This window comes from Mustela nigripes, chromosome 14 (assembly GCF_022355385.1).
Source record: "Mustela nigripes isolate SB6536 chromosome 14, MUSNIG.SB6536, whole genome shotgun sequence".
Lineage (NCBI taxonomy): Eukaryota > Metazoa > Chordata > Mammalia > Carnivora > Mustelidae > Mustela > Mustela nigripes.
Genome location: NC_081570.1, coordinates 18399203 through 18424555, shown reverse-complemented (window position 1 = coordinate 18424555; position 25353 = coordinate 18399203). Strand labels below are relative to the sequence as shown.

Here is a 25353-nt window from a genome sequence, read left to right as displayed (position 1 = left end):
AAAGTAACCGAATTACAGTATTCCACTTCGAGGTCTTAACCATATTGAAAATGTCTATCTGACCCTCCGGACTCCACAAGGTATATGCTATATTTTATTATTTCCCCCTTAAGTATCACCTGGATGGTAGCCTAGAACATGACAAAACAAAACACATGTATTTACACACACAAACCCCCAAAGGGTTAATATCAGCGGGAAGATCTGGGAGAAATGGCCAAAGAAAAAGACCCTGGAAACATAAGTGCCTCAAGAACAGGAACTGGCTCCAGAATATTTGGCACATAACTAAGAAGAAAGTGAAAATAGTAAGTTACTAAGTCTACCATTAAAATCAATCTCCAGATCTAGTGACGTTCAAGAAAGGCCACGAGGAATCAAAGAAAAAGGAGAATGTCACTAATAAAACAGGAAGCTTTAAAGCAAATAATGTGAACTAGAGCATGTTCCCTCCTTCCCCTGCCTCAACTGGTAGCAGAAATTGAAAGGGATTTTCAAAACATCTAATGAAACTAAACTGCCAAAAGTACTCAGATGAGAAGACTCAGATGAAAGCTGGAGGAAAGTACCTTTCTTTTAAGGTAATACACTACTGGCAAAAACTAAGTACAAAACTCCAGGGTGGCAGATTTCTTTAAATGCACTCCACGGAAACTGCCAATACAAGGATTAGGTAAACAGCTCCCTGGGAAGGTTATTCAAAACTTACCCCCCTCCCCAACACCCCACTAAAACAATACAGAATCTATCACTTTCCTGTCGGGTCCAGTGTGGCTGAAGTCAAAGCCTCCCAAGATTACCAAAGTGCTTTTAGGCTCTGAGGTTGCAACACTGGCGTGTGGGGTTTCGGTGGCAAGAACACGAGTACAATCAAGGCAGCCAAGGGTCATGCCAGCCTCTAGTGGCTTTAAGAAGCATAGCCCAGAGGAGGCTAAAACGAGGCTTAGGAAACATCATTAATTAAAGAGGCAGGAAAAGCCGGCAAGTGAAATCTCTGGAGGTGAGATTAGCTAGACTAGGGTCTGTAAAAGGAAATTAGGAAGCGGAGAGGGATGCAAACTTTGATCACTTCAGAAGTCAAAGGCCAGGAAACGCTCTCCTGAAACAAAGATGGGACAAGGTATTCCATCTATCAGGGATGTCCTGAGTCCTCAGCTCCAGGGGGAGGGCGTAAAGTTGTCAGAAGCCAAGAGTCGGGGCCAGCCCCACACCCCCTAAGCCGCAGGTGGCAGGCAGAACAACCCCCCCCCCACCCCCCCACACACACACACACACACACACACACACACACACACACACACGGCGACAGGAAGTATTTGTAAATTCGTGAGTGAAGGGGCGCTTCCTTCAACCACCTAAAACAAAGATATAAAACAGTTTCCTGAAGTTTAACATGTGCCTTACTTAAAATGCTTACTGTGCCTACTTGGGCAAGAAACAATTTTAACTGCAGAGGCTTTCAACATAAACATCTCTGCCCCGTCTTCTACTTACCACACCTCATCTCCTCATCTTCCCATTATAAAGTCAGTAATTCTCAGGGGGAAGGAAGTGGGGGAACACTTGTTCCAGTGTTCCAAAGTGACAGATGGGTAAACCACAGAGGATCCCCTTAAGGCTTTTAAAAACTACACAGCACTCCAACCCCACCTCACCTGGAGAATCACTGCTTGTAATTAGACGTTACTGTTGGGAGTGTCTGGTTCATGTGTGAAGGCAGAGACCTGGACAGAGAATGACTGCCATAAAACCCGAGGACCTCAGAAATGTCACAGTTAAGTGCAGTTATTTATTTTACTTTCTCTTATTAGTAACTGTCCCTTATGGGGCGCCTGGGTTGCTCAGTGGGTTAAAGCCTCTGCCTTCAGCTCAGGACATGATCCCAGGGTCCTGGGATCAAGCCCCACATGGGGCTCTCTGCTCAGCAGGGAGCCTGCTTCCTCCTCTCTCTGCCTGCCTCTCTGTCTACTTGTGATCTCTGTCAAATAAATAAATAAAATCTTAAAAAAATAAATAAATAACTGTTCCTTATCATTTCCAAAGTACTTTCACATCTATCTCATTTGAGTTAGAAAACAATTCCTCACTTAGTGGCGACCGTCTACTTCATTGTAAAATAGCACAGGGCAAAATAAAGTTGTTAATGCCTCAGGCAAAAAACTAAAACAGCCAGCTAAAATGTAATTCAACAAACATACTTTTCCTTGAACAGAACGCAAAGTTTTCTGGAACCTCAAAAGCACTGTATAAGTTTAAGAGGGCATTATGATGATCGACTAGACTGTAAACTCCTGAAGACAAGAAATCATATCCTATCCTGTATCCTTCACAATTCCCTGAACAATGGAGGTTCTTAACCAAGTAGGAGGAATTCGTTTATATTCATTTATTTATTAACTCACACACACAGCATTTATTGAATACTGAATTCCAACTCTAGATCTATGCTGGCGTGGATGATTTTTAAATGTGCTTCGAATTTTAGTCCTTAATAACATAAAAGACAATCATCACTATTCCTGTTTCTCCTCTCTTATTCTTGATTATTAATTTGACAGAATAAGATATCTGTACCTTTCAGTTTTCAAACAACGGGCACACATATAAACGTAGATAATGCCGATATGTCTAAAATCCATTTTCCTTCTACCTTGCCCCCAAAACGATTCTATCACAGTGATTATACTGACAATAACCATATCATTTAACAATCACCTCAGTCACAGTTGCTGGATTGGAGCCCATGATTAAAAGCGTCTCAGCAATAGGATTTTTTCCAGCAAGACTAAGCAGCAACTGACCCTTTGACTACTCAACTTCTGTTTATAGCTGTAGCAAATCTCATAGTCTCTCTTGCCTCCTTAAAGAATAAACCAAACCATGTTAAACTGTGATAACAACAACATGGTAAATAATATTTGTAGAGCCCTCTAGAATTTATAGAGTTTCACAAACTGAACACCAGCTCCTTAGACCTCAAGACTCATCTGACAGATGAGAGAATGGGGCTTAAAGTGGCAGAGCTGGGATTCTGAGTCCAAACCCAGGTCTCCTGATGCCCGAGGTCCAATGCTCTCTTCATCACAGCTGCCTCCTTGCTATGCCCAGACTCAAAAGGTTGTACAGACTGAGAACATGAAAATAACATTCATGAAATGTTATGCTGTGAAACAGTAGATAGTGGTTATCAAAACTGTCAACAGGGTCTCAGAAAAAAAACCAAGCTCTCTGTTTAATGAGACCAAAATTGGCCAGATGTTGAAAAACAAAATGGGCAATAGATGGTATGAAGAACAATTTAATACAGAGTTAAATTCAATGATCACAGAAATTCGATATTCACAAATCCTCAAACATCATAATTTATAACTAGCCCACTCGTTCTGTTTGCTTTAGAAATAAAGGAAAAATTTCTAAACCTTTTTTCAAAACAGAATTTGAAAAAAACAAAACTATGATCTTGTACTTTAGTCCAATACTCCATATTATAAACTAAGAAACAGGTATGTGAATTAAAACATTCATTTGATATATGATGCTATATATCAAGGAAAGATAGCTAGAAATATATGTAGGTGTTTGATTAACATCTAACTTAAAGAATGCCAAACAGAGAAGGGTAAACAGAGTTGAGAGCTGTTGGGTTTTAATATTTTACAGCAAGGGGTGCCTGGGTGCCTCAGTTCTTAAGCGTCTGCCCTCAGCTCAGGTCATGTATCCCAGGGTCCTGGGATTGAGCCCCAAATCAGGCTCCCTCCCCAGCAAGAAGCCTGCTTCTCCCTCTCCCATTCCCCCTGCTTGTGTTTCCTCTCTCGCTGAGTCTGTCAAATAAATAAATAAAATCTTTAAAAAATAAAATAAAATATTACAACAAAACTCTGAATAACTTGCATAGCATATTTACTTTAGAGTAAGAACATCTGAATTCCAAAAGTTCATCACTGAAATAACAGATCTTCACTAGACAATGAATTCATATTGTTCATGTTGATGGAGTGGTTACTCTCAAGCAGGTATTAAATTGGGCATCATTTGTTCAAATATAAAGAGATGTCAAAATATAACACATGTAAACAATATGGGCTCCCCAGTCTTCTTTGTATAAAAGTATATCATCATATGTTACTGTGACTAGCAGCCATTCAAAGTCCTTGGTGTACAATTCTGTTTAATATGCTTTTGCTATTCTTGTGTCACTATTAAGTTGTTCAAATAGTTTTCAATGGGCAGAAAAACATCCTTCCTACAGGATCATAGTATCTTCAATTTGAAGAGACATCCCCCCCCCATTAAATCTGTAGGAAAATGGTTTTTGTTTTTTCACTTTTAGTTTAAATGGTCAGGTTTGATTGATTCAGCATGGACTTTGGCCTGTTTTACTGGGACGCTGTACCCTCAAAGCTAGAACAGAGCCTGGCACATAGCATATACATTTGTTGAACGAATGAATGAATGGTTCCTATGATCTATGGCTCATTACCTAAGAATATACTTATACAGAAGGATAAATATATATAAGGAACTTTATACTTTGACTTCTTAATGCTTCTGAACTTGAAATAAAGGAACCCCTGATGTTTACATCACTTGGCTGCTTTGTGAAAGCAATCTTCCATATATGTAAACAAGAGCATGTGCAAGGTATACAGTTATGCTAAGATTTGGTCATTAGCTTGGTGACAACTTGGGTGTTATCAACTACCTCACATATTTCTCTAAATCGTACAGCTCTAAGAGCTAAACTGTAAAATACCACGAAGGCTCAATTAAGCCAAAATGCACATGCTGAGAATTCTCCTTTGTAAATGAATTATTTCTCCACCAAAATCATTTATCAAGGCAAGTCCCATTCAGAATGAACATTCTAAGAAGAACCAGAAAATAACAGGTCGCCCACAAGTTGTGCTTAGGAAGCTGTGATTGTCACTAAATTGCCCCATGAACCTGTTGTCCTTCTCCCCCTCAGAGCAGTGAATTCAGTTTCTATTTAAAGGGACGCTGTCTTTTTTTCTTTCTTTTTTTTTTTTTTTTCCGGAAGAAAAAGAAAATTTTGAGTTTGGAAAAAAATCCCTTTTAAAAGGTTCAATGAAAACTATCTGCTTAGAATGGTCAAAATAATGTTTGCTGAGAAAATGATCATCCGCTCCTTCTGAGTCTGGAGCGGGGCCACAGGGCATGATTAGGGGGTATCGGCTTCAGCCCGCGGTGCCAAGCCTGAGATCCCGCAAGAGAAGTAGAGGGCGAAAGAAGGGGCAACGTGGCCACCTGCCCAGTCCGCCGGGGACCGTGGGGCCACTGTCTGCTCCCAACTTTGTCAGCCTTTCCTCCTAGTGCATATGGTCCACGCGCCTCCCGACTCAGGCCGGCGACTCTCAGGCCAGAGCGGAACTGGGGTCCAGCGGAGGCCCGGCGTTCCCGGGAGCGGCCCTCGGGGCCCCGCGGCGCGGGCCAGGGTTGCGGGAGGGGAGGGGGCTCGCCGCCCCTCCCCCCACCCGGCCCCGGCGGGGCCAGGGAGCGCCCAACGGCGGCTCGGCTGCTTCCTCTGCCAGCGCCCGCCGCGCCCTCCCCGCCCAGCCGGCGGCCCTCGCCACGCCCCGCGCCCCCGGAGCGCACCCCTGCGGGCCGGCCGGAGCCCCCCGGGCTGCGCTCCTCCGGAGAGCCCCCGGCGCGGGCGTGCGGCCTAGTCGGGGTTACATAACGGGGCCGGGCCCCTCCGGAGCCGACCCGGGGCCGCGGGGCCCGCGCGGGCGGAGGCGGGGGCGCCGCAGCTCACCTGCCGTAGATGCCCTCGGTGATCCGATTCCGCTTTAGGGGGCGGCGGAGCTTACTGCAGTCCGCGTTCCGCCGCTTCATCCTCCCGCTGGGGGGCCGGGTGCCCGCGCCGCCTCCGCTGCCGTCTCTCACCTCGGCCGCCGCCGCCGCCGCCGGCCCGCCCCGCGTCGGGCCTGGACTCTACCCCTGGGGCCGGTCACACAGACATGGAGCCAGCACCCGGGGGGAGGGGGTGGGACGGGGAGGGGGGGCTCAGAGCCTCCTCCGCCTTCCGAAACAAAGAAATGACAATTCCGGGGCCCGCCCGCCCCAGCACCAGCCAGCCGCCTGCCCGCCTCCTCGGCTCCGACGGACGGCCCCCGGGGCCAATGGAAGGCGCCGCTACGCCGCTGCCGGCCAATCCAAGGGCCCGCTGAGGCAAAACGGACTCGAGAACCCGCCTCTTTGAAGGACAGAAGAATGCGCCAATCATTATAGTGTCTGTGTGCGTGCCTGGGCCTATCAGAAAAGATTTAAATAGAGGCTTATAAATAGGCCCTATAAATATAACATCCTATATTATGCCTTATTGCGAAGGTACACTGCATGACTATTGAATTGCGTTTCATTGTATGATAATCCATGCTAGAGCATACCGTGCTATATTCAGTGCCCGCTATCACTAGCACCGTATGAAATAAGGAGGCCTGGGTTTGCGGCATGTGCTGTTTCTGCGCTGACATGTGCTCCAGTCAGTCGCGTCATTATGTAAGGGGCTCGCAGCATCCTCCCCCTCCGGGAGCCTCCGGGGTCAGCGCCGGGGGCCCTTCCTGCGGATCCTGGAGCGTTTGCCAGGCCGGCCGCGTCAGCGCGCGACGGGGGTACGAATGACAAAGCAAACCCCCCACACACATAGACACACACACACACCCTGCCAGCTCCCCGCGACGTGGTGACAGGGCGGCGGCCAATCGGAGGAGGTGCGAGGCGGGGCTGCTGCGGTCCCGCCCCCTAGAGGTCGCGTCACAGGGGGCGGGGCCGTGAGTGCGCGCGACGTCTCGCTGTGCTGCCGGGTGTGTATGGGGCGGTGCGACCCTCGCTCCACGTCCGCAGGGCGGGCTGCGTGGCTGGCTCCGCTGGCATAGTGCCTGCTGGACACGGCGAGCGTCAGCGTCGGGGACGTGTCTGTGCCGCGCGAGGGGCCCATGCCGCGGGGACTAAGAGCGGCTGCTCCGCGGCGAGTGCCGGGCTTCTCAGATGTTGGGACACCGGCCAGCGACCCCCTCACCCGACCTTCCTGGAGCTCCGATTTTGTGCCAGGCACCGTGCTAAGTGCTTTACATATACTTACTCATTTACTCCTCATTATTCCCTTGCAACGTAGGTATGAAAAAAATCACATTAGAAAATACAGCAAAGATTCTTTTAAAAAGAATGTCATTAAAGAGAACTGGGCAGCTGTCAAAAAGTAGCTGAAGGGAGAAGAAACACTCATGGATCTCATCACCTTATCACGACCACTATCAGCATTCTAAATTTTTTCTTTTTTTCCTATTTGTCCCCGTGGGTGATATTCTTTTTCCTATTGCTGCTATTATTACTAAACAGAGTAGTGATCATACTAGATATTCAACTTTGTGTTCTGTTTGTGTGTGTGTGTGTGTGTTGTGTGTGTGTGTGTGTGTGTAGATCAAAAGAAGTTTATTAAGTGAACATACAGAAAAAGCTCTCAAAAGTGCGAGGGGTCCCAACAGGTTGCCACTGAGGGCCTTTAAGGTCCATCTTTTTGTATTCTGTCCCTTAATGTAAACATTGTCCCATGTTACTATGCATTCTCCCTAAATATTTCTGATGGCTGCTGAATCTCCCATCAAGTGGCTGTACCAACTTAACCACACACCAGCAGTGGGACTGTTAGGTGGTCTTCCAGCACATTTTAAAAACTTCCAGGAAGTAGATGGTATCTGGTTTTGTCCTGAAGTGGGTGGACCTCTTCCTACCCTATAATTACCCCCAAGGAGGAACTTGTAATTTGTATCAAATTCATCATTTTCATCTGCTGTTCTTTGTTATTTTACTCTGCTCACAAATCTTTTTTTTTTTTTAAAGATTTTATTTATTTATTTGACAGGCAGAGGTCACAGGTAGGCAGAGAGGCAGGCAGAGAGAGAGGGGAGGAAGCAGGCTCCCTGCTGAGCAGAGAGCCCGACGTGGGGCTCGATCCCAAGACCCTGGGACCATGACCTGAGCCGAAGGCAGAGGCTTCAACCCACTGAGCCACCCAGGTGCTCACAAATCTTTAAAGATCTCCCAAACCTGAAAACCATTCTCTTTGTTATGGCATCCAGAGCCGTCACAAGGGAGACCCAGTGTCCTTTTCCAGCAAGCCTTATCTACTCACTGTCCTCAAACCCATTGAAGCTTTATCTTCCCTTCTTCCTGCCTTTGCTCCCACACAGAGCATCTCCCCAGTGCTGCTCCTAAGTCAGTTTCCTGGGTAGGCTTGTTCATCCACCAAGGACAAAAGCTTCTTGGGAGATTGGATCCATATTCTGAAGAGACGCAATTTTGAAAAATCGCAAGAGTACCTGCCTTTTCAGACCAGCTTAGTCACTTACTAGCTTGGGCACGTCACAGAATCTTAGAACCTCTCTTTCCACTTGGGCATGCAATAGATGACAGCGAACTATTACTATTAATAGTATACTTGTTTTTCATCCCTCACTTCTCTCCAGCATGTTGATAAAGTGGCCCTGCGTGGCCAAGGATAACAAACTCTGTGAGTTCAAACTTCCACCAAGGCTGCCCATCATTGTGAAAGGGTCTGAATGGAACGCTCTGCTTGGAGCAGCAGGAAAAGGCTTCAGCTGCCAAGGTGAATTTGTTCATGGAGGAGGATACAGACAGGACCTAAAAATCAATATGCTGGTGGCTTGAATGCCTTAGGAAGTTTTTATGGTAAGATCCTGGCTCCAGACTCCATGGGACCCTAGATCTGAATAGCCATCAGCTCCAGAACCTCAAGGCTTCAGATTACCTGAGCCAGAGACAAACAGCCAACTCAGTAAGGTTATAACAGGGCCATATCCATGGGCTTTTCCACTTCCCCCTTATGTCCCTGTTATCTAGGACAGTACCATGACACACTGTGAAATGAAAAGGTGAGTAATCCTGGAAAAGATGACAGAGGCGCCGAAGCTCACTGTCTAGCCTACTATCCTGATAAGGACATCCCATGCCATGGGAGAAGCGTGGAGTGACTGGGAGTTACTCTCAAGCATAGGGCTACATGGGAGAAAGAGAGAACAGAGAAAATCTGGAGTTCTGGGTTCCAGTCTTAACTCCCTGGTGTTGAGTTACCTGCATACAGTTGTGCCAAGATCCACTCTGGAGACACTTCAAGCCCTATGTTTAGAAGCAGGTCATATTAGCTCCATTTTGCAGATGAGAAAACTGAGGCTCAGAGAAAATAAAATTCTGAAGTTGGCTTGGTAGAGCAGTTTAGCTCAAGGAACAGCTGAATGAGATCAAGCTGTGATGCTATAGGTTGTATCTGGTGTTGGTCGGGTGATTGGCTTGAGTGGGATGATGAGAATGGTCCTCTTGCCAAGAGCCCACAGGACAACCGCCCTTCTCCATTTTGTTCTCTCTCACTCCTTCTGCCCCAGCCAGACCATCTCTTTTACTGGCCCACCCTAGCCCACACCCCCTTTGGCTCCAATCAAGTGCCAGCCTTTCCCCTCTGAGCCCTCAAATGGCTCTTTGGGATCCTAAGGGCACAGACCTGGGCAGATATGAGGCAGACCTCCCGCCTGCCACAGAGCACCCCCAACTCCCCATACCTCTACTACCAGTCAGGAGCCAGGGGAGGTCAGTGGCCATTTTACAGATGAGTAAGACAGGGAAGGGAAATCATTTGTTCTCATTCAAAAGACCAAGACCCAGTCAAGAATTCAGGGCTTTCCCTCCTCCTCTCCTCGGACGTTTGATGAGCAAGGGATTGAGATTTGCACTTGAGCTTCACCTGAGCTCGGAATGGCTCAGAATAGCCTGGAGAGTGATCATCACACCCTGTATCACAAACAAGAAAACTACATCCCCCCCCCCCCTTTCAGTAGCTTCAGTTCCCTCAAGCCCACCAGGCAGGGCTGGCCCAGCTGCCTCGAACTTGGTTCCCATGCCTCAGGAGTCACAGAAAAATCCAGACATTAGGATGGCCACCTCTCATACATGTATCTCTGTCCCCTAGAGAGCCCTGTTAATGGAGAATATTCATTGTAGTGTTTAGAACAGGAACAGTTTAGAAATAGCCCAGATAATCCCACAAAGGGGGCTAGTCAAACAGGGTCACACATTCTTACCACAAAAGTCCTGTGGCATGGAGAATGGTGACACAGAGCACTTACCACGTACAGTCACTGCTCTAAGCACTTTGATCTCATCCTTACAACAACCCCACGAGGTAGGGATGATTACTGATGCCATATTACAGAGGAGAAAACTGGCACAGAACAAGTCAGTTCTTTGCCTAAGGTCACACAATAAGTGACAGAGTCCAGATTCAAACTCAGAAATTCTGGCATCAGAGCCTGGGATCTTAGCCACCCTGATAAACTGTAAAGATTGTCCTGGCTTGGAAATGATTTATGATATACTGTTCATGGAAAAAGCAATTACCCAACAGTATGTGCTGTATAATCCCATTTTTGTAGGGGAGAAAACAAGGTGTAAATTCACATGAATAGTAAAATAAAAATCTGAAAAATATACAAAAAGAAGTAGAACTGGTTTTTGGAGATGTTGAAATCATGGATGCTTTATGTAAACTTTTTGCCATGTCTGCATTTTCAGAGTTTTCTACAGTAAATATGCCAACCCTGTGCAATTATAATAATTACAAATATTTATGGAAGATTTTCTACACATCTGACACTTAACGCACTCTTCCTCATATACTCTTCATGACTGGGGTTCCCTGGGTGGCTCAGCCGGTTGGGCGTCCAGCTCTTGGATTCAGCTCAGATCATGATCTTGTGGGTCATAGGATCAAACCCCACATTAGGCTCCACACCTGTGAGGAGTCTACTTGAAGATTCTCCCTGTCCGCCCCTCCTCCCATCACATGCGCGCACTCTCTCTCAAATAAACAAACCTTTAAAAAAAAATCTTCACAACCACCCTATGAGGTTGACACTGATTTTCTCTACTTTAGAGATGAGGAAGCAGGGCACCTGGGAGGCTCAGTGGGTTAAGCCTCTACCTTCGGCTCAGGTCATGATCCCAGGGTCCTGGGATGGAGGCCGGCATTGGGCTCTCTGCTCAGCAGGAAGCCTGCTTCCGCCTCTCTCTCTCTGCCTGCCTCTCTGCCTACTTGTGATCTCTGTCAAATAAATAAATAAAATCTTTAAAAAAAAAAAAAAGATGAGGAAACAGAGATATTGATCATCCCGCCCAAGTTCACACAGCTAATAATTTGTGGAGTCAGGTTTTGAACACAAATTGCCTGACTCCGAAGCTCACATTCAGTGAATGAATGACTGAGCCCCACTTTAACCAGAGCAGGATCACACACCCTTGGTAGAGGTAATGGAGGACCTCCCTACGTGCTTGCTCACTGCCCATGACCGAGCTTTACAATGCTTGACTCAGATGAGGATGACATGGTGAGTATGATGATGGAGTCCTGTTTTTATAGAAAATGCATGATTACATGTGAATTCCGCAATCTCTCGGACTTGATTCGTCGTACCTGGAGGAGACCTGGTCACTTAGATCAGAAGGCCACAGGCATGCTACCACGTGCCTCCCTTCCTTTCTATAACCCAGCTGCCACTCAGGCTTACTCTTCCCAGGTTTGTGAGAACTCTGTGAGGAAAGTAGAGCAGGTCACCTTACTTGACTCATAAGGAAATTGAGACTGTGAGTGGTTTACTAAATGGAAGGCAGAATTGCAAAGTAGTTGACAGCATAAGCGGTTGGCATAGATGGAAGTGGTTGGGTCCCACCCCTAGCATTTATGAGCTGTGTGACGTTGAGCACTCACATCACCTCTCTGAGCAGCAGCTTCCTCATCTGTAAGACGGGATGACTGTGCCTGTTCTCACAGGCTTGAGGGGAAAAGTAGATGGAATAATGTATGCAAAATGCTTGGTCCAGTGCTTGGCATTCCGAAAATGGCAGTTGTTATTTATTCAACAAATATTTAGGGGAGTCTGGGTGGCTCCATTAGTTAAGCATCTGCCTTAGGCTCAGGTCATGATCTCATGGGTCCTGGGTTCAAGCCCCACCTCAGGCTCTGGCTCAAGTGGGGTGTCTGCTTCTCCCTCTTCCTCTATGTGCTTTCTCTCTCTCTCTCTCAAATAAATAAAGAAAATCTTTTTAAAAACCAAATATTTATTGATCACCTATTAGGACGGAGCACTAGGTGTTGAGATACAACAATCAAAAATCCCTGTTCTGGGGCGGCTGGGTGGCTCAGTGGGTTAAGCCGCTGCCTTTGGCTCACGTCATGATCTCAGGGTCCTAGGATCGAGTCCCGCATCGGGCTCTCTGCTCAGCAGGGAGCCTGCTTTCCTCTCTCTCTCTCTGCCTGCCTCTCTATCTACTTGTGATCCCTCTCCGTCAAATAAATAAATAAAACCTTAAAAAAAAAAAATCCCTGTTCTTTCAGTGCTTGGCTGGGAGATGGAGAGTGTGGGGGTGGTCCTCTGACAGGAGGAGGAGGCTTTCGGGCAGAGGGAGCAGCAGGTGCACAAAGTGCTTTTCCTAATATTTTGTTATGAAAAGTTTCTTAACAGAAGCCAAAGAAGTTGGAAGAATGATACAGTGAAAAGCCATTTACCTCCCACCTAAAATTTGACAATGAACATTTAACTCTATTTGTTTTGTAACATATCTGCCCTCAATCCCCTGTGCTTTCTTGTACCAGGTGAGCTGCCTTGAGGATTTGGAGACAGAATGTCCGGAGCCGGAATCTGAAAACAGGGACCTTTTGCAAGAGTCGGAAGGGTATTCCCCTTTGGACAAATCTGTTGGGAGAGGCCAACTGAGGGGGACACCTCCCTTTATTAAAGAAAGCCTGTTTGGCAAGGAGCTTGGCCCTCTTGTCAAGCAGTCAGTCCCTGACTGGGGCAGGAGCAGTCTGCATAGGGGTTTCCAGGGGTGTGGAACCAGCTGCCACCCACACTGTGCTGGCCAGAGGATTAACACAACCATCGGGGGGCTCCAGGCACAGGAGCCAGCAGTGGCTGAAAATCTTCATGTTCATCTGGCTGACCTTTGGTGTCCCTGGGCAGGTGAGTCCAGCTGCCTGGTTTACAAGGTGCTGGTACAGGACCCAGCCCAGCTAAGGTCATGTTTGTTTATCCCCCACACAGGGGAGCCCTCTCCTTATGGAAACCCAGTTTACGGGAAGTGCTGAGGGCCAGAAATCAGAATCATGGGGTGACCATGAGGGTATGGAGATTTCTATCTCTGATCTCTAGGAGTCAGGCTACCTTCTGACTATTGCTACTGTTGAGGGGGACAGAGGACTGGGAATCCCATGTTCCTAGATGTTGAAGAGGACTTAGAAGTCGTCTGGGCCACAGTTACATGGCTGAACGCCCAGTTGCTCAATCTGGGCTTTGGGTCTGGATTAAATCCCAGTTCTCCTACTTACTTGTCCTGTCACCTTGGACAAAATCACATGACCCATCTGCACCTTTATAGTGTAAGGCTAATAGGACCCCCCTCCCAGGGTTTAACTGGGTTCATACATGTGCCTAGAACAGTACCTACCAAGGGTAAGTGCTTGGTGAGTGTTAGCTCCAGGAAACATCTAGAGCAAAAGGAACTGGTGTTGGTCGTTCGCAGCCATTTTTCCCCCATGCATGCACTAACATATGGTTTTATTATTGTTATTTTTTACAAAAGTGGGAACATATTGTACACACTGTACCATAACTTGCTTTTCCACCCAATAGTATATTCTCTGTGTCAATTTGTTGAACGTTAAAAGCATTTTCCTCTGGATTTTCCACGTATGTTCAGGACCATGATGTGTGTCCTGTAGCTTATTGGCCAGTCCCCTATTACTGGACATTTAGGTTACTTTCAATTTTTTTTCCTTCTGCAAATAAAGCCACACTGAACAAGAAGAGAGTGATGTCAGCTGACTGTATGACCTTGGGTATGACCTTCTGGTGTGAGTTTCTTCATCTAAAAACAGAATGACAAGATTCTTCTGGGTGATTAAAATCTCTTGCACACTGCATATGAATCACTTCCAAGACTTTGCTGACATGTAACCATCAGCTTCTGTTTGCATTCCGCTAGGGACAGGGTGCTCACTACCACATGAATAGCCTGTTTCTCTGGACAACCGTAATGGGTCAATAAAGAATCCACCCATGGTGGGCCAAAATCTGCCTCCCTGCAATTCCTAGTCTAGTTTTATTATTTGAGGCCCCATAAATTCAGTCTACACTCAAAGGCCAGAAGCTGCAGCCAGTGTAGAAGGTAAGAAAATTTCAATCCTTCCCTTCCTTTCTCCCTCCCTCCCTTTCTTTATGCTTATTATAGATCAGACCATCTGCTAGGCCCATGGATGGGGACTACAAAAGTTAGCTGCAGGGTCAGAACTGGATCCCAGGTACCCTAAAGCGCATTTCAGGGGACTGCCTGCCCCCTGCTTTGGGACAGGGGTCCTGAAGCTGGTGGCCTGCCTCAGATACTATAAGTACATATGCCCCAGGCAGAGTCCTGGGTTGCTTTGTGAAGAGGTGACCAGACTTGGAGACAGCTACAGCCTAGGGCTTGGGCAGGACTCCCACCAGGTTTTTACTAGAGCTGGACCCAAGCCTCCTTTCTTCTTCCCCACCTACCCTTAAAAGATTTACAAACAAGTAGATTTAAATACAGATCCAAATATAAATAATTCCAACCATGTAACTCTACAGAGTTAGCTCCCCAGGGGTTCTGTCTGGATCTTCCTCAGGACTTAGTGTTTTTGCTTTCACTTCATTCATTCTCATTCAATACATTCTTAGTAAGAGTTCACTGGGTAAGGTTTTAAAAGAGAAATTTTGTCAATCCAAAGCTCCCCCTGAGGTTCCGTTTCCCCATTTGTAAATGAGGAGTGCTGATCCACTCTCCACCTTGTAAGGAGATGGGGAGGTTAAACTGAAGTCAAGAGCAAAGGAGGGTTCTCTTGGGTGGGTGCCCAGGGAATGGACGCCCTCTTGGAAACTGCACACCGTGCCTGCCCTAGAGTAGGAACGTAGCAACTGCTTGCTGAATGAACAAATAAGTGAGTGATTGGATGAATGGGGTCGCGTTGGAATAAATGCATTTCTTCCCCTGCCCGTCCTAGTCCCTCTGCTTCTGTGTTAACTCCCTCAACAGGCCAACAAAGCCAGCCTTGCGGCCCGAGATAAGGTTTTTGGCGGGTATCTCCGCTATCGCTCCCTGGAGTGCGGGTGGGGGCAGAGGGGTGATGCCTGGAGCGGGTGCAGGTGCCACACAGACACACACGGACACAGGATGGGCTCTAAGTACCCACCGTCTATGCGGCGCTGCCTGCCCCTGTGGACCCTAATGCTGGAGGCGGCTCTCGTTGTCATCTTCTTCTTTTTCACCTCCTACGACACTTTGTCACAGGATCCGCCGAAGCAGCTCATGAGGACTTTTCGAGGTGAGTGTCCAGAGGGGAGGTGGTCACAGAGGCGAATAGCAGGAACAGGGGAAGTGAGAAGGTCCGTGGTCCTCCAGGGGCCTACATGTTCCTCTCCACAAAGTCTCTGAATAAATGGGTTCCCACACCTTCTCCTATAGGTTGCGCCAACAACTTAGGCTCCCCCTTTAAGGACCAGCGTGGACATCTCTTCCATGAAGCCTTCCTTGATTTTTCAGGGCAGTGAGGGGTCTCCTATTTTGTTTTTCTAGAATTTCCTTTGCCAAATGGTCTTGGTTAAGTCTCTGCTTTTCTGTCCCTTCCTCCTCTTTCTCCCGAGAAGCGAGGAATTTCACATTGTTCGGCTTTTAGTTTTTGTTTGCTTTTGTGTGTGTGTGTGTGTGTGTGTGTGTGTCTCTCTTTGCTCATTTCTGTACCACCCTCCTTTTGGTAGCGTGACTCTGTTGCCCCTCCCCCAGCCCCAGGCTTCTCCTTCTCACTCATTGGCTGGGAAGTCTACATTCTGTTTGCAAATCCAGGGCCATAAGGTATGGCTGAAGAGGAGTGTAGGATGGTTGTGATTTTATATGCAGCTAAAAATTTTCACAGACTGTGATGAGAACAACTGTAAACAAGACATATGTCCCCAGTGGTGTGGCTTTTGCTTTAAAAAAAAAAAAATCGAGATGAGTTTCAAGCATCTCACTGGGCCAGTCTCTTATCTATGATAATGGATGGGCCTTGTTGAGTGTCCTCCCTGAGACAAAGCTGAAGCCCTAGTCTGGTTGAGTGCTCACTTCTTCCTGAGTGACATTAACTGGCTAGTTAGCTGAAAGCAGAGGAAAAGCCTCGCTGGGCTCTTGGCAGCAGTAAGCGGGACAAAAAGATGACCTGGGGAGAGAAGCCTCTGCACTAGCTCAGTAACCCGCCCAGAAAGGGGCCCTTAGTGCCTGACGAACAAGGCTTAGCCAAACTGAAGTTCATTTCACTTCACTTTCATTCTTTCCAGTCCAATACAATGTAATTCAATGCATGCCATTCATTCACGCATGTATTCATTCAACCCTGTATTACAACCAGTGGGGGATCTAGACATGGGCTAATCAATTAATATTTATTGAACTCTTACTATGTACTAGGCACAGTTTCAATGCTTTAGATTGAACCCTGACAACAATCCCATGAGGCAGTACGATTATGATCTGTTTTTCATATAAGGAAATGAGGCACATGGACATTGAATAATTTGCACAAAGTCACTCAACTAGGACAGCACAGCAAATTGAAATTTGCACAGCCTGGTTTTAGTTTCCATGCCCTTAACCACTATGCTTCACTGCCCCATTTTCCAGTGAGCTTGAGTCACTTTTCATATAACCAGTGGGTGTAGGAGCCAGTATTTCAACTCTGTATGTTGGCACCAGGGTGCACGTTCTTCATCCCCTCTGCTCTGCTGCTTACACAGAAATAAAGTGTCCTCAGGGCACTTGGGTGGCTCAGATGGTTGAGCATCTGCCTACGGCTCAGGTCATGATCTTCAGGTCCTAGTATCGAGCCCTGCTTTGGGCTCCCTGCTCAGCGGGGAGTTTGCTTCTCCCTCTCCCAAATAAATAAAAATCTAAAATCTTAAAAAAAAGAGAAAGAAAGAAAGAAAAAAAGTGTCTTCGGACACTCACTTTACATGGAAGCACAGAGGAGAGCTCATAACCCAGGCAGGGGAGTTGATGGTGTCAGGGAAGGCTTCTAGAAGGAAGTAACTGACCAGCCATGTCTTGGAGGCTTGGTAGGAGTTAACCATGTGAAAATGGATCATCATCCAGAGTGAGAGGACAGCAAGAGTTGGTGTGTGGACTCCTTGGAGTGGACTAGGTTAGGGCTTAATATTGCAACATTGGAGCCCAAAAAAGGCAGTAGGGCATCATGGACCCACTGGGTTGAGTAAGGAGCCTGACCATCTTGCTGCTGAGCTGATAGGAAGCAAGGGTTTGGTGAGTTTGGGTTCAGGTTATGGAGAAAGCCATTCCAGGGCTAATGGGGGGATGGGTAAGGGAAAGGGCCATGACTTGAGGTGGGAGACCAGCATATGGCTTGTGTGTAGTATGGACCAGAGGGCTTCAAATGCTTCTGATCACATACACCATCTTTCAAGCATGTACCATACTTACATGTCATCACCTAGTACTGCTGCATGAATACGTTTTGTACATCGTAAGAATACACACAAATTATAAAATTTGGAAGAGGTCGAATGAAATATACAATATTTTCAAATTACTGATGATTGATGGTGCCAGTCAATCTCAAGGCAAGGTCCATTGTTCCCATTACTGAGAGTGGCTGTAAATCCATTCCTAGATTCTTCTTGATAACTGCAAATTCTTCTGGTTGACTTCTTGTCAGATCTAATTAGACTGACTTTTTTTAACCTTGAATGTGACGGATGAAGGGTTTGCACAAGAAACATCGCTCTGCCCTTTTTTTTCATATGCTTGGCTGCCATTATGGTTTTGTCTTCATTCTGTGGTTTTAGGCAGGTGTTGTTAGTCCATTATGTGAAGGTTAGTTGAGCTAAAACTAGGTTACCTAATGTGTCAATTCACTTGATCTAATCCAGTCAATGTGAACTCAATGTTATTTAAAGCAGCCAATTCCAAAAAGACATTTTTGAGGCAATCAGCATGAATCCCGTATGGTATACAGGAATTGTTGTCAGTTTTGTTAAGTCTGATAATAGCATGATGGGGCTTTTTTTTAAGACCCTATCTGCTAGAGAGGTGTATTGAAATGAAGCAATGGCCGGGGCTTGCCTTATGCCAGAAAGAAGAAAAAAAAAAAAAAAAAAAGGAAAGAAGTGGAAAAGATAATAAAAACCAGACAGATCGGCCCTGTGTGACAGTCATCAAAGCTGGGAATGGGTACAGGACATTCACCATGCAACTCTATTTTTGAATATGCTTAATGTTTTCCATAATAAAGAATCGAATTTAAAACAAAAAGCCAAACAAAACCCTGCCATTCATTGCAACCTGATGAATACAGAGAAACACATCACCCTCTTCCCTGGGGGCCCAACATTCCCTCGGGACCCCTTCCAAAGCTAGGAGACTAGAAACTGTCTGACATCCTGAGCAAGCAGGGAAGGTTCCTGGGTCTGTGGGTCTTAAATACTTACAGAGCTGCAAACTTCACCAAGGCCTTTGGAGGTAGGATAGCCCAGATCAGTGATTCCCAGAGTGTGGTCCCCAGACTACCCCCCTCAGTCACTAACAGCTCAGGAATGTGTTAGAAATGCAGATTCCTGGGCCCTGATCCATATCTCCTGATCAGAAATGTTCAGGGTGGGCCCCAGCACACTGTGTTTTACCAAGCCCTCTAAGTAATTCTTACCCACACGAGAGTTTGAGAAATGCGGGAGCCAGACTGATTTAACCTCTGATTTAAGCCTCTGCCCCTTAGCTGCAAGACCTTGGGCAAATTATTCTATCTCCCTTGGCCTCTATTTCAACCTGGGTCACGTGACAACAGTACTTTTTCAATTTATTGTTGGAAGGTTTGAATGAATGAGCACACATAAAGACAGATTAAGAGTGTTCATTTGAATAGACTTCAATTTCTTATAGTTTTATAAAAACTGGAAGGACTCGTATCTTCTTCCAGGAGCCCCTGGGGATCATCTGGAGCACCTTCTGAGGTGTGTGCTCCCTACGCCGATGACCACTGGTCTGCACAGCCAGTGATGAGGCCAAATGGGGAGGGACACCGAAAAGGCAAGGTGTCAAAATAGTCAAGAGACATCTAGGAGATCAAAAGAGTTTTACCTGATGGATGTGAAGGAGGGGTTTAAGAATGGCTTCAGACATGTGCTTTGGTATATGGAAGTGCCAGGTCCTGAGAACAGAAGCAGAAGGGGATGAACTGGTTGGACAATAAATGAACGATGATATATTCATTCTGGGCTTGGGGTTGAGGTGACTGCGAGATGCTTAGGAGAAGTAGAGTGCAGCAGCTAGCTATTGCTGCATAACAAACCACCCCCAAACTTAATGGTTGAAAAAAGCAACCATTTAATTTGTTCACGATCGTGATTAATGCTTCAGCAGAAGAGTTATAGCAGTAAAAGAGGATAAGCCCTCATGAGTGGGTGCTTTTCAAAACTCTGTCACATGTTGACTAATGTTGCATTGGCCCAAGCAAATCACAAGGCCCAACGTAGAAGGGAGAGGTCTATACTGGAAGGCATGATTCACTGGGAGCCATTACTATAACCATCTACACACAGAGCCTGCCCTCGGACTGCCACATTGGGGAAACATACTGGACCTTGCACTGTGGATACTATCCAGGTCCCCCTTCCCTCTGCTCCCCAAAGGGAGGAGAGCTACCAAAAGACAAGAGGGGCTTTTCCACTGACATGTAAACACAGTACCCCCAAATCCTACAATGTTCCACATCTTAGCCTTGGCTGCCCCCTTGACTGGGACATCTTTTTTCCTATTCCAGGATGCTGTAGGGGTGAAGGTAAGGTGGGAGTAGAGGCCACTGGGAAACGGAAGTCAGCCTAGGGCTGTATGGATGGTCCCAGTTTGGGGCATCAGAGGTCTTCCCAGTCAGCTGTGGATAGAAGAGTGTGGAAGTTAAGCCTAGACCCTAAGGGCCAGAAGCTGGTTCTGGCTTCCAAGTTGTTGGTGCTTAAGTGCCTACAGACGAGAGGAAGGAGCAGAGGTGGGTGGAAACACAGAACTAGAATCACAGGGGCAGCTAGGCCAGAGGAGGGGGTGGCAGTCTTGCCCAAAGTCATATAACCAACAAGTGGCAGGCACAATATAATAGTGACTAACTCTGCGTATCCAGTGCCAGGCTAAGTGATTTGCATGAGCCAGTGAAATTATTCACAGCAATCCTCTGAGCAGGTGCCATTGTTTCATACCCATTTTACAGATTAGGAAGCTGGGAAACAGAGGTAGAGGCAGGCTCTGAGCCCTGACAACCTGACTCGGAGTCTTCACTGTTATACCCCGTGTTCTATGTGGGGAGGCATGACGCATCGTGGCTAAACCCAGATGGTCAGCATTCCGATCGCTCACCATGTGCTAGCTGTGTGACCTGGGCTAGTTACAGCGCCTCTCTGGGCCTCCCTTTGCTACCTGTAAGAGGTGGGTAATAAATAGTACCTACGGCATGAAGCTATAGTAGGTGAAAGCCAGAAGAATTCTAGAATGGTGCCTGGTGTGTAGAGGGCACCACACTCGTGCCCGTTCCTACAATGCCTCCTCTCACACCACCAGGCCCTCAGCTTAGACTCTTCCTGCAAGTCATGGGGTTTTCATAACATTCTCCTGAATGACTGTCTTCAACCGTAGTATTCCCCACTGGGACCTACTCTTTGGGGCCCCGTAGCACTTCCACACCTTATCACCAGCCAACACCTTAGAGTCCATGTGCCTATCAGCCCAGCAGCTGATCTGGGGTGCAAGCGCAGAATCTGAGGGGGGAGGCTTGCACCACTGGGGATGCCCTGAGCTGGGACCCAGCCCTCAAGTGGGGCTCCCGTGCTGAGACTGAGGAGGAGTGGGGGGGTGGTGCTAGAGCTCTGGGAGGCTGGGTGAGGTAGTGGGAGGGTGCAGAGAGTAAAGACAGGCCTGAAATCTCATGTTACTGACTCACGCATTTGGGGTGAATGGGCTCTGTCTGTCAATAGCTCCCAGAAACTGCCCCTGACTTCGCCCCACAGGTGGAGCAGAGCTCCTCCCTCAGGGACAGTGTGGGGCCTTGGGGAGGAAGGCCCTGAGCTCCTACACCTGGCAGCAGCGACAGGGATGGCAGCTGTGCCTGATAAACCCCCCAGCCCAGATCCTCGGACTCTCTAATCTTTAGGGCCCCACCTCTGCCCTATCCTGGTTAGCCTCTTCTCCCCACCCATTGATTCTCTCCTCAGAATATGCCAGAGCTGTGAAGGCCATGGAGAGTACCAAGTCACGCCCATGTTTACAGAGAGAGAAATTGAAGCCCCAAGAGGCGAGGGGACCTGCATGGGGTCCCTCAGGGGAGCAAACAAGAGCACTGTACCTGGACAGAGAATGGCTCTGCTCCTAGCATGCTGTGTGGTCTTGAGGAAGTCACAGTCTCTCTCTGGTCTGCTTCTGTGAAATGGGAGGAAAATGAAAGGGCTTCCCCACACACGTGGTGGACCCCACGCATATGGTGTTGCTGCTGTTGGGCAGATGTGTTTGCTTTAACAGCAGGACTTAATACGAGATGGCTGGGTGTGCAGTCTCTAGTTGGCCACGGGCCGTACCGCTCCCAAATATGCATTGCGCCTTTCATACACAGAGTTTCCTGCTTGGCTCCTGAAGGAATCTGAGCAATCCCAAGAGGAACTCCCTATACAAAACATGTCCTGTCACCCCCACTCTTAAGAGGATGTAAGCAGGAGACAGAAACATTGCCTGCACCTCCCTCTCCCCCATGGCACAGGAGAAGGGGCAAGAAGTGGAATCAATGCCGTTTCTCACCCACTCCCCAAGTTCCCAGACCCTTTGGAGGTCCTCAGGGATGAGGGTCCTCAGGACCACCTCAGGAGGTCCTGGTGTGACCAGATGGTTTGGGGAGCATCAATCCCCACCCACGTCTCAACACGCAAGACCCTGTGCATTTCTCAGTGAAGGTAAATTTAAACGTGACTTGAAGGGGCTTTCTGAGACTTTGGAGAGTTCTGGAAATGAGTGTTTCCTTGTCATGATCAGAGCCAGGGCTGAAAGCCAGCGGAGACCAGGTGGGTTCTTATTACTGTGATGGTGTGGATGGTGGTGGCAGGAGCAGGGGACAGCCACCATTCCTGAGCATCCTCCTTGTACCAGGTGCTATGCCAAGCCCTTGAACAAAGCATCACCTCTCAGCTCTCGGCTCCCTCTGAGGTGGGCATGATTGCCCTTATTTAGTGGAGGAGGAAAGTAAGCTACCTACAAGGCCATGCAGCTATGAGGTTGAAGCATGTAAAGTGCCATTTTTGTAGGTCAAAAATGGTCAAATGTTGGCAATTTTAATATGGTTTAACCTAATGGGGAAGGATAGAGCTGGGATGAAACGGAACTGTCTAAACTTGAAGTCTGTGTGGTTTTTCATCTGTGTGTGTTTTGTTTGTTTTTATTGTCTGCATGCTGGTTGTAGAAAATTTAAACATCAAGAAAAAAGAAAAAAAAAAAAAAACAAGGAAAACCCTCCCAAACTCAAAGATAATAACCCATGGGGGGACAAATTCTATCAAGTTCTCTCTCTAGGCAGTTGTACATGGGAAATAGTTGGTGTTTGTTGCTAAAACAGTGAGCGATTGGGTACATTATAATCATTGAATTCTGGCCCCCAGATGAAGAGTGTGATTATTTTTCCCATTCAACAGATGAGAAGACAAAGAACAGATAGTGTAGGTAAAGGCACAGGCTTCAGAGCAGATCATCTGGGTTTTAATCTGACTGGGAGAACTTAGGCAGGTTACTTAACTCCTCTGTGGCTCAGTTTTCACATCTGTGAAATGGTGATAATAGCACCGACCTTGAAGGGTGGCTGGGAGAAGGAAGCAGGCTGGTCTGTATGACGTGATTAAAACCAGGGTAGTTGGGGGGGCGGGGGCGGCTGGCTAGAAAGCACATGACTCTTGATCTCAGGGTGGTGAGTTCAAGCCTCGCATTGGGCGTAGAGATTACTTTAAAAAACAACAGTGTTGGGCGCCTGGGTGGCTCAGTGGGTTAAGCCGCTGCCTTCAGCTTAGGTCATGATCTTAGGGTGCTGGGATCAAGTCCCACATCAGGCTCTCTGCTCGGCGGGGAGTCTGCTTCTCTCTCTCTCTCTCTCTCTGCCAGCCTCTCTACTTACCTGTGATCTCTCTCTGTCAAATAAATAAATAAAATCTTTAAAAAAAAAAAAAATTTAAAATCTGCTCCCCGGAAGCCACAGTGATAACCTTTACTCGATGTCAACTGTGCGTCAAGCACTGGTTCAGATGCTTTATCCATGTTTGTATTGTTAAGTTTGATAATAACAGTAATTGCCACAATTACTGAGCACTCACTATGGGCCAGGCCCTCCCTGCCTTCGTGTTTCCCCGGCATTAGCTCATTGTATCCTTACCTCAACCCTGCCTGGTATGCACTGCCCCCATTATTCAGATGAGAAGACTCAGGCTCATAGAGGAAAACTAACTTGCCCAAGCACTCTTTAATGATCCCTTCCAGCTGCCGTCCCGTAAATTCCTACAGAATGTATGTAAATTCTAATTCTGTAAGCTCTATAAATTCTGATTTCTGATTTCTAACTTTCTATCTTGTCTGCTTCTCTTGCTCCTTCTCCATATTTGCTCCTGGGCAGTCTTCCAGGATGTGACCATCGTGGCGGCCCTTGGCTTTGGCTTCCTCAACTTGTCTTTGCGGAGATACGGCTGGAGCAGTGTGGCCTTCAACCTCTTTTTGCTGGCCCTAGGGGTGCAGTGGGCAGTCTTGATGGATGGCTTCTTGGATCAGCACTTCCAGAACAAGGTGGTCATCAAACTGTCCAGGTAACCAGATGACAGCTATATCATTTCTTGGGTCCTTGAGGGTATGGGCCCCAAGAGGGCTGGTTCTAGAAGAGCTAGGAAGTCCCCTCGAAACCATGCAATAATTGAGGATATCTGCTAAAAAATTATTCACTGCTTATCTAAAATTCAAATTGCATTGAGAATCCTATATTTTATCTGACAACCCTGGGCCCAGATCTCCAGCCCTCTCTAACTTCTTTCTTTATGATTGAGTATGATATTATAAAGTTACACAAGCAATACGGGTTCAAAGAAAAATTAATAGAGATTACAGAAAAAAAATAGAAATGTCACAGTCTTTTGAAACCAAAGAAGTACTCCTAGTCCTCAAATGTCAGTGAACAAGAAATAGCCATGCCTTTAAGTTACCTTTGATCCATTTAAATGCATATATATGAAATTCTAAAAAACTAACAACATTAACCATGTTGCTAGAGGAAGGTGATGGTTGTTGATTAGGAAGGAGCACAAAAGAACCTTATGAGGCACAGTAAATGTTCTCTGTGTTATCCTGGGTAATGGTTACACAAGGGGATAGATATCGATATCCATCAAGCTGTACACTTTTTTTTTTTAAAGGCATTAGCATGGGGTACCTGGCTGGCTCAGTTGGTAGTGTGTGCAGTCCTTGATCTCAGGGGCGTGAGTTTAAGCTGCATGTTGGGCATGGAGCCTACCTAAAAAAAAAAAAAAAAAAAGGACAAAAAAATAAATAAATAAAGCATTGGCATTTGACAGGAGAAACTCGGTAAAAGTTACCTTGTACAGTGTTTTTGCTCTTATCCAACTCCGAATCTCTGTCCTGCCCAGATGATGGTAAATCCCACTTTAGGCATCTGGGGGAATGGCCACCTCTCCCGGTCAATCCATCCATCCCTCTGAAACCTGCTAAACCTCTGGGCACTGCTGTTGACCATCTCCCCACGAGCCAGGCACAGTGCCAGGCAGTGCACAAACGTTATTTTGTTTAACCCTTCCAGTAGGGGTCAGACTAGTGGAGAGGCAAGGAAGTAGAGGCTCAGAGAACATAAAGCATTTGCCAAGGGTCACTCGGCTAAGTGGTGGCAATGGTTTTAGCTTTTTACTATCTGCAACCCCTTCCCACACCCTCCAGGGTGGTTATGACATGAACCATAGACAAGTCAGTTCCCTATTGGCCCTGAAAAAACCCTCCACATTTTTTCTTCTAACAAGTTTTAGAGCTAATCCGCATGGGGATTCGATACCCACTCACCCGCTCCCACAGCCAAAAAACAGCTGGGAAGAGGCAAAGGTTACTGTCTGAAAGAATTCTGACAGTGGTGGCCTTGGTCCGGCCTTTCTGCTGCCTTGGCTTAATGTCTCACAAACCTTCAGCCTCTTGCCCCTTACTGTGCAGGCC

The 25353-nt window shown here is 46.9% G+C and overlaps 2 protein-coding genes across 4 annotated transcripts in view; one reads left to right on the top strand and one right to left on the bottom strand.

Moving 5' to 3' along the window:
- MACO1 (macoilin 1) overlaps window positions 1-6128 on the bottom strand; it is a 62984-nt gene extending 56856 nt beyond the window's left edge. Inside the window, exon 1 of the mRNA XM_059376699.1 lies at window positions 5774-6128. Within this exon, the coding sequence (XP_059232682.1) occupies window positions 5774-5853 (80 nt within the window). The 5' untranslated portion in view covers window positions 5854-6128. The remainder of the gene's footprint in view (window positions 1-5773) is intronic.
- A 9080-nt stretch (window positions 6129-15208) lies between these two features.
- Window positions 15209-25353, top strand: part of RHCE (Rh blood group CcEe antigens) — a 38411-nt gene continuing 28266 nt past the window's right edge. For 2 of the 3 annotated variants that reach the window (XM_059376695.1, XM_059376694.1), the window contains exons 1-2: window positions 15210-15424; window positions 23765-23951. In XM_059376695.1, coding sequence (XP_059232678.1) covers window positions 15274-15424; window positions 23765-23951 — 338 coding nt within the window. In that variant the 5' untranslated portion in view covers window positions 15210-15273. Of the gene's footprint in view, window positions 15425-23764; window positions 23952-25353 lie in introns of all 3 variants that reach the window. The other variant, XM_059376696.1, reaches the window with a different exon arrangement.